The following is a 10,000-nucleotide window of genomic DNA, read 5'->3' as shown; positions in this document are numbered from 1 at the left end:
ATATATTAATGAAGAGATGGATAGAAAGAAAAAAAGAAAATTTATTAGAAATTTAGATATGTATGCATAGGTAGATATGTATATAAATACTTAGTTAGATATAATAATGGAAAGACAGAAGTAGGGAAAAAAAGAAAGAGAGAAGGAGAGAGAGAACAAAGAAGAGAGATAGAGAGATAGAGCGAAAGAGAGAGATAGAGAGAAAGAGCAAGAAAGAGAGAGAGAGAGAAAGAGAGAAAGTCAGACGGAGAGAGAGAGCGCGCGAGAGAACAAGAAAAAGAGAGATAGAGAGAGGAAAAGAAAGAGGAACAGATACCAAAAGAAAGAGAAACAGAGACAGTGTCCGAATTCTACAAGCTAACGATGGGAAACACCCCTATAACAAGAGTCCATAAGGGCGAGTGAGTGACAGACCCCCCCTGATCATAACACTTTTTGACAATATTTTTCTCTCTCTCGCTCCAATATGGCAAGGTGCTCAATACATCTTGTTATACTCAGAAGATGCAGTAAGATGATACACAATGTTAAATAAAGATGATACATAAGATTATAATCAAAGCTGATATCACCGGAAAACCTTTTCTTCGGTCCTGGTTGTTATATGGGTTTACATTTTATGGTTCTCTAGTAATGTTAGACGAGAGTGGTTGGAAGAAGTGGATCGCTGGCAGTTGGCTAAGGAAAAAAAGAAAAAAAAAAAAAAAAAAAAAGAGACACACAGGTAATGCTCACATTCCCTTCTGTTCGGTGTTACGGCGAGCAGTTGCCATGAACGAATATTTGTGGAATATGTTTTCTTATTATTTTTGGTTGATTTTATCGTAACTATGGTAAAGAGATTGGCGTATCATTCTGTAAATAGTATGACGCTGTTACTAGTTGCTAAATAGCTTTTATTACTCATCATTCATACCAAAAATAACCGCGACTCGACAACTCGTGAGAAATCATAACAGAGATGGTGACGTCACGTCCTAGGCTCCACCCACAGTGACGACCGAGTATATAGTGAGTGATGCCATTGAAAAAAGTACATTCAAGTCCAATCACGCCACTGACTAACAGTAGCTAACAGAACAAAACCCAACAAGGTGAGGAGTGTAGCCTGACAACAAAAGCGTGTGGTGTTTGTATACGGTGCGCTCAGCGGTGGAAACTTCAACGCGGCGCCAGCGAGTGATCCAAACATGGCCAAAGTGCCAAAGCGCTGGACTTATCGTTTTCGGTGCCACGGATTATTCTCGTCGACTTGCTGTAGTGTTCTCTGGTGAAGGAAAAAAAAATCATAACAACACGTGACCGGCATTGTATGGTGCAGTCGTGGTGAAGTGGGATTGTTCTTGAATGAGCCAACTTTTTTTTGCCATATATATTGTGTATTCATGTCTGAGCAATGTTAGACTTTGTATATTATGGATTATATTCCTAAGACACTTAAAGGAAAATTTCATAGTAATGAACATTTAATAATGCTTGATGATCACAAGGAAAACTATAATATCAAAATTTCTCATCTTGATATAAATCGTACATCAGATTAATACTTTAGTCATGAACGCATTGGTCACATTTCCACAAATTATATTTAAGATTTAAAATATATTAAACGCACTATCCAAAATAACATTAACGTAAGCACCGCTCTACGACCATCCCACGCACAGACCTGCTCATTTCATACAAAAAAAAGCTATTCGCCATTGGGGTGGTAGAAGGGGGGGAGGGTCTGGAAGCACGTGGGCACACCAAACACGCCCCTCCACACACACACGCACATCACAAATATACACCACAAAATCACATCACATCCGTACACCACACAAGCATACCACAAGAGCACATCACATAATTGCATCACACACAAGCACATGACATACACATCCCATAACTTCATCACACAAGCACGCCACAAGCGTACATCACATCATCGCATCACACACAAACACACGACACGTCATCACATCACACAAGTACACCACACATCACACAAGCACACCACACACGCACATAACACACGACACACCCACCTCACTTTCCGCGCTTGCCATCTGGCGGTGGATCTCCAAGATTTACGGCCAAAATGTCAACAATTTTTTTTTCTTTTTTTTCAAGGGCGAACGCAGCAAACCGGTCCGTTATGTTATGATCACAGCACTCAGTCCAGCTTACTTCCTCAAAGACTATAATCATCGAGGTTGTTAGATCATAAAACAACTTTTTTTCTCTCTCGTTTTTTGAGGGGCTATCATGTTGAATGTTGTAATATTGCACAAGTTGAGTATCAATACGTGTTTCTTGCGGAGAGAAGGAATGATTAGACTGATTTCCATCCTAGCATTTCCAGTTACATCGAGTCAATACGAATTTATGTATGAGGTGAAAGCCAGTCAGACACCAATAGCATAGTACTTGGTATTAATACGGCGGGTGCAATATCGTTTCTCCATCGGACATATACAGTCAAATCACTATCTGAGTTGAATAATATCGAGCGTAGAAAACTCTTTGGTAATTTGCATAATGATCTGTATTCAAGGGATATTGAACAAAGAAGCCTCGGGTTTCTTATTTAGTCACCCCCGCTACCCAGCATGTGATGGCAAGGAGAGGGGGGAGGGAGGGAGGGTTAAGGGTCCATGAGGGAAAGGAAGGGTGTAGGGGTGGGGGAAGGGGTAGGGCCCGGGAGAGGAGGAACAGGTCGTAGCCACAAACCTATATAATACGAGACCCGTTATGCCATGCACGCGCCATGAGTTCTGTCGTGTGGGTTTCGCCGACCACATGAAAGTTACATGCAATAAGGTGGTCAGCGCCTCATATGCTTCCCCTATTGTTACTGAATGTTATTATGTCAATTTTTATTACATTGTTTTTGTGTTTGCTTCCTCTTTAGTTCCGGTTCCCCTTTAAACCTCTTTCCGCTCATTGATATATGATTCATACATTCATCATATAATTAATAATACTCCCCTTATCTTTGCTAAAGTCATTATACAATACTGTAAAAAAAATTCCTCTTAAAGTTATCCCATGGTCCGACTTTTCTGCTGGCGGCGTAAACTATATATAAGCCGGCTCGAGGCTGGTTAGAATCAGTACCTCTATAGACGTCGACGAGTGAGGAGCTTCTTTTCGTTCCGAATCGCCTCAGGGGAAACCGTTTTTTTCCTAGTGTATGTAAACTGGATTTTGAGAAACGTGTTTCTGAGGACAGGTTGTGCTTAACTGGGATTTTTTTTTTTTTTTTTTTTTTTTTTGGTAGCTTGTGGGTTTCTTTTTATATATGTGGATATTGGCGATTAGATACGTTTATCTTTTAGGATTTGTTTATGACCGAATGTGTTTTCAGATTTGTGATATATAGTTAATGGGCTTGACATATATTATTTAATTATTATCATTTATGATGTTTGGGGACTATAAATAGATTTTGAACTTTCAGAGTTTTCAAAGTAAAGCTAAAATTCACGTATCATTAGTAACGTATCTAATCTGAATATCCAGATTCCGTAATGCCGATAACATTGTTATTCATGGGTAGTTGTAGTTATCATGCAATTCTTATCAAGCAGTAATAAGTAATTCAAATAACAGGGAAAATTATTTATTGCGGCGTCGGCTGCATGTAATTTAGGGATAACGGCATTCTTCCCAAATCCTAAGGGCGTTCCTTCCTCCCTCAGATGATGACCAAGATCCTGTTCGTGGCTCTGGTGGGCGTGGCCTGCGCCGCCTCGGTGGAGAAGCGCGAGGGTCCCGTGATCCAGGCCCGCGACACCTCCTCCTCGTACGCTGCCCCCGCCGCCCCCGCCCCCGCCCCCTCCTACGACGGCGGCTCCCAGGGCAACCTCTACTACTACTACTACCCCGTCCAGGAGTACGGCGAGACCGGCGCTGCCTCAGGCGACTTCGACATCTTCACCGCCATCATCCTGCCTCTGCTCATCCTCGGCGGCCTGCTCCTGCTGCTCTCCTCCCTCACCTTCACCCTCACCACCGGAAGGGCCCTCAGCACCGAGACCCAGGAGCCCGCCCTCATGGATCAGCTCCATGACGAGATCGAGCGCGTCTTCTACATCTACCTCAACGCCTTCGAGAACGAGCAGTGCCTCAAGAGGACCATCTGCGAGATGGGCGCCTACTCCAAGGACCTCAAGGGCAAGGACTTCGTCCTCGGGTATGTTACATGACGGACCTCTACGTGACTGACCTTTTACTCATAACTCTGACCGACATCTTTCATGCAGAACATCCACGCGTTATTCGTAATTAATGTTGCATTAATCTAGTCAATCCCGTTCAGCAAATAACCTTCGGCCATTTGAGAGCCTAGTCCCGATAACTTTAACTCCCAGGAGACCAGTCAGTAGATATCATTCCCATCAAATAATTCTCACGATAGCGATCTCATCCGTCACAGCCATAGCTCACCATGACCGCATTCATGACTCCTCGACTCCCAGTGCATGACTCGCGAGTCACGGCCTGCTGCCTCAACTGACAATCGTCATCTGACATGACATCAGTTCCCTCTTAAATTCTGTCACTGACTAGACACGCCCTTGCTCTTATTACTCCTAATGCTATATAAAGTTTTATGTGCCATGACGTGACTTCTCTCGACGCTTTGTTAAATTCATGAGTCGTGATCATGGAAGCGTGATTGATAAGCATGCGAACGCCATTGTTATTCAAATGCTGACTTACTGCCCTCATTTCGCCGGGCTTGCAGCTTCATTCTGCAGTGAAAAAGGAGACTTAGACTTACTTTAGAGTAATGATAACTGATGAAATCAATTTGTATCACTAGAAACTCAAGTATAAATTGAATAGTTTGATCGGTATCAAACGTTAGAAAGATAGTAGAACTACTAGACCTCAAATCCTGTAACTATTAGACCTTGTGGCGTATCTGACTGACCCTCGGCTGATTTCTGACTTCACTGACTGATAACGAACCTCGACTTTCAAAACTTCAAACGTGACTTCAGTACTGACCCGACGTGGTAACTTCCTGAATAGTTTCCGGACTGTAACTCAATACTAGAGCCTTTGACAGGGCTAATCAACACAGCCTTGGGTAATTTTAACTATTGACATTAATCGAAAACCCGAGACAGCCTTTGACGACCATTCCCTGGAACAGCCAACTTGACATCGATTCTTGAAATCAACATTCACAAACGAACTTGACTCTCTCGTGATCGTAAATCGAAGGGACAAATCGGTAAAACGATGCAACCTGCCGACCTGTACTCCGCTTGCTTCCACCCACCACCTCTCTTCCCCTTCCCTATCTAAGCGCACGAGAACGCTAGGTCACTCAGACACTTGACTTCGACTTACTGCACACGATACTTGACATGACACTATGACCTGTGACCCTTGCTTTGCTGACCTTTTGACAGGACTAGTTATTGTTCATCTGCAGTAGCATGCAATGATCTGAGGAAAAAAACGGTTTTGAAGATAAAACTCATGACATCATATCATGACATTGCATTATCATTGGATGACATTTGACTTTGACTGCAGGCTTTTACTGAAAGACACTGTGGATTCTAAGACTGATGATAGACATTGTGACTTTCATATTCTGAACAAGAGACAGCATAACTTCAAAAAGTAAATGGCATTCAACTGAAAAGTGCTGATGAACAACACAAGTTGACTTTGCAAGGACTGACTGACACAGTATATTCATGCACTATAAGGACTGACATTATTCACTGACACTCTTATTGACTAGCTCTTCATACCGACTACATGAAAGATAAACTAATGGCATTACTATTTCAGCAAACTCTGACATCATACATTTTTACACGCACACCCTATCTAGCTAACACATGCACAAAAAAAAATACTAATCACCTGAGACAATTGATTCACAAAAACAGGATTTGATTAATCGTTGACTGACATCACATATACTTTAACCAGACAGAGACCCATAAGGTTGTTTACACAGACTAAGCTAACATTATTTCTATACAAAGACGACTTGATAACTGACAATCATCCACACAATGACCCACAGAAACTGACAAAACAACCTTAGTGACATCCCGGCAGACACACACAGTAAAAAAAAAAATCTCTTTGCGGCGACACAACACGCTTACTAAAACAATAGCTTGAGGTAGACAGGGTGACCTAGTGCACTTGACCTCCAGTTAAGACTACCCTTTTAACCTTGACTACACTGCAATTTTTGGGTCAGTGACTTATTTCACAGTTAAGGCTACAAAGACCGGAAGTCCCGTGGCAGCGTGTTCCAGGCTTTAAGAAGTTGTCTCGGTTTTTCTTTCTTTTTTTTCTTTTTTTCTTTTCGTTTTGTAGACTTTTTTTGGAGAGGTCGATGGAGTATTATTTCTTTTGTTTTCGTCTTTCAAGGATATAATCTTGTTAATTACAGGGCTATTGTTCATCAACATGCCAAATGCGACGGGAATATCGCCTTCATAAATCGCTTCTCTCGTTATCAAGTCCTATTTTTAGCTAACTATTTATAAAACTACTTATCATCTTTCACAATTTTAAGCCCAATTTTCAAAACCAAGTCGTACTTCCTAAAGATTGCAATAAAAAAATAAAAGAAGTTACAGTAATCACAAAGACCCACACTGTTATGGTTAGGCGTCCATTAAGTTTGTTGGTGTAACCGCCCGGCTGCCACACCGCAGCCCGTTACGCAATCACTACCGAGTCGGATACAAAAAATAATCATTTAATCCAATCAACTTAATTAGGCGTGAATATACGGAAGGAAGAATTAATATGCCATTCTTGATAAGTCATTATTCAATTTATTCTACCGTTCATTTAGAAGACGTTTTGCATTTAAACGAAAACAAAAACAAACAAAAAGTCAATAAAAGTTGTGTTGATTCTTGAGGAGGAAAATATTATTTCCGAGACATGAGAACTGCGAACTGCCATTCAAGCGTTGGTCGAGGTTAACCACTGACAGTTAGAGCAACCTCATGATGCTGTGTCTCTGAGGATGAGGAGGAAAAGAGGAGGGAAGAGTGGTGGGAGAGAGAGAGATAGGAAGATGAGACCATGATGTTGCTCTTTCTCTCTCTCTCTCTCTCTCTCTCTCTCTCTCTCTCTCTCTCTCTCTCTCTCTCTCTCTCTCTCTCTCTCTCTCTCTCTCTTCCTCTCCTCCTCTCCCCTTCTCCTCTCCCTCTCCTCTTCCCTCTCCCCCCTCTCTCTCTCTCTCTCCCTCCCTCTCCCTCTCCCTCTCCCTCTCCCTCTCTCTCTCCCTCTCCCTCTCCCTCTCCCTCTCCCTCTCCCTCTCCCTCTCTCTCTCTCTCCCTCCCTCTCCCTCTCCCTCTCTCTCCCTCTCCCTCTCCCTCTCCCTCTCCCTCTCCCTCTCTTTCTCCCTCTCTTTCTCTCTCTCTTTCTCCTTCATCTCAGTCAGTGGACTATTTAGGGTCGTTTCCGTCAATGCTTTTATTCTGAACAGTTACATTCGTACGCCGGATTTCCTCGCGGGTCGATCATCCTTCTTGCGTCCGCGGATTTAGAATCATTCACTAACAGTTATCTCTCTGTCGTCTGTTCGTAAATGATAGACACATCTCATCAAGGAAAACGTGTAATTTGCAATATGAAGTTATGTTTTGCTCTTTTCTCTCTCTCTTTCTCGTTTCATGATTATAAATAAGCCGTAAGATTTATCTTTCGCCGATTACCGTTGCTTCCTAAAAAAGAAAGAGAGAGAGAAAAAAAAACGACTGCATAACATCTGCGTCTGGACGGAGCAACGGTACAGAGAAATCTCGCAACAGAAGTTTGCCGAGATGATCCGCCATTTGCCGGCCTCTTTGGCCAATAATGGAGGACGAAAAAATAAAGATTCTCTCAACATCTGACGGAGAAAGAGAATCCCGCGTGAAAATTCCCATCAGTGCCTGACTGTGATGGATGGAGTCGTTTTCAAGATGAGATTTAGAAATACGGCCTTTTCTTTTCTCTCTCTCTCTCTCTCTCTCTCTCACGAGGAAGAGAGAGAAAGAGAAAGAGAGATTTTTGTTACGTCCTCAACCCCGCCGCGTGTTGGTGACTTATGGCATGACACGCGTTTTCGTCTGCTTGAAAGTACCATCGGTAAATCACTGTCACAGTTATGAACATCACATTTACAGGTGACTCTTAGTGACACTGGCATCAGCTGGGGAAAACTGGCTCGTCACGCGTCCTCTTAACACCATTTTTTGAGTCCTTTCGGATCGACGCATCGGGATGCTCTTTTTTCTCATCGATCATCGGATTCTGAGTTTAAATGCTCGTTTAAACATTCGTTCATCATTGAAAATATGCTCTTTTCAACATTCTTTTCCCATGCTAGTCAATCAGACAACCGCAGTTGATCATTCGACATTCACACAAAAAGTAGCTAAAAAAAAAAAGAACATAACTGATTCGGATCTTAGGCCCAATCATCTCATAATGGCGGTCGCAAGTTGCCCGCGGTACAGCTTGATTGCAGAGGCCAGGAATCCCCTTGGGAAGGCCCGCAGCGCTTCCTATGAGAGACCGCTATTGTGAGGAATCTAGGCTAGGCCTCCGGTAGGTCCTCGTGCCTCGGTAAAGGTTTACAAGTTGCCCCGAAGGTAAATTGACTGGATCATACAGAATTAGGTTAAATTTCGTCCAGCCCCCGCTCCCCTGAGAAATTTTCTCCCTCTTGCTAATGCGAGCTATTTAGGCCATAACCCTAATCATCCAATAGAGTTATTAGGTTAGGCTCGTTCCCTCCGGATGACCATCGTCAACACCGGACTCCCAGCGACCGATCTCTTTTTAGACTTTCTCCTCCCGTGAGAGATTTTGACAAAGTCCTCCCGGAAAATGCCTTACGCCCATGTGGTCGAAAGAAATAACGCCCGTCATCATAGCGTCCCCAATAGCCCTCAACAAGATGTTATCGCCCCCCAGCCATAATTTGCCTGGCAGCGCTTGTCTCGGCGACACAATTCCCTCCGCCGCGGGGGAGGGGGGGAGGAGGGAGGGGGGCGCGACATACATTTGCGGCGGGCACCTGCGCGCGCACGGGAGGGTGTGGCCGCGTTCACGTTGTTTACACTGTACCGCTTGAGTGAACTTTGTTCTAATGACCGGTCACGCATTTGTGCCTACATACCTGAACGAAAAACAGGGTGGGGGGATACAACTTCCATATAAACATTCATGAAAGAAATTCAGTAATTGAACTCTCATGAGTCATCTTTTGTCATGGGAAGAGACTTTGAATGTTACCGGAAACAAGATGGGCAATTATGCATTCTTTCACGTGTAATTTCATACAGTTCGCATTCACACAGCGGGAATTACTATCTTATTAGCTTTTGACATTGTTGTTCTATGCAGACGATAAGAAAGAGTTGAATAACCGATCAAAACTTAGATAATAACAATAGCATCGCTGTTCCTCTTGGAACTGAATGGGGAACACCTGAGGTGATAAAACCCGATGCTATGACGCAACTTTGAAAGGTAAATAAGGAAGGAAAAAAATGCAACGTAATCTCAACCAGAATAACCAGTTTGAGACGGTTGGAAAGTTCTGGAAGAAAAGCACAACAACCCAACTTTTACTCTTCATGAACTTGAAATTTAAACGTGATTTTCTTGGTCTTTTTCTTTCGTTTTTTTCCATCCTGATCGCACGTTTTTTCTCGGACTGTGAACATGGATCAGACAATTACTTCTTAATGGTTTTGATTTCGACTTTCCTCTGATTTATCATGGTGAGACTTTTTCTTTTCTTTTGGACAAAGTTTCTCCAAAGGTGACTAAAGGAAATGAAACAAGACCGCAAACTTTATATGAACATTATTCTACTAATCATGTCGCTGACTAACGACACTGACCTGCGACTAACTTTACTTTTCTCTGATTCTGACTGACGAATGACCGAACGACGTCTCCTTACCCCGTTCCTGTCTCCTTATCCTTTGCAGCTTGATGGAGCCCCTGGTCCCTGAGG

General features: G+C 42.9%; 1 protein-coding gene across 2 annotated transcripts in view; it reads left to right on the top strand.

Moving 5' to 3' along the window:
* Positions 1-993: 993 nt before the first annotated feature.
* The window catches only part of LOC122254875 (uncharacterized), a 10,706-nt gene continuing 1,699 nt past the window's right edge, over positions 994-10,000 (top strand). Inside the window, exons 1-3 of one of the 2 annotated variants that reach the window (XM_043018738.2) lie at positions 994-1,094; positions 3,687-4,180; positions 9,975-10,000. The exon at positions 9,975-10,000 is cut by the window's right edge and continues 1,699 nt beyond it. In XM_043018738.2, coding sequence (XP_042874672.1) covers positions 3,687-4,180; positions 9,975-10,000 — 520 coding nt within the window. In that variant the 5' untranslated portion in view covers positions 994-1,094. Of the gene's footprint in view, positions 1,095-3,052; positions 3,177-3,686; positions 4,181-9,974 lie in introns of those variants that run through there. The other variant, XM_043018737.2, reaches the window with a different exon arrangement.

This window comes from Penaeus japonicus, unplaced genomic scaffold (genome assembly GCF_977035675.1).
Source record: "Penaeus japonicus unplaced genomic scaffold, GWHDUDI00000001_assembly GWHDUDI00000030, whole genome shotgun sequence".
Taxonomy (NCBI): Eukaryota; Metazoa; Arthropoda; class Malacostraca; order Decapoda; family Penaeidae; genus Penaeus; species Penaeus japonicus.
The sequence above is the reverse complement of the archived record's forward strand: the minus strand, read 5'-3'. Positions and strand labels throughout refer to the sequence as shown.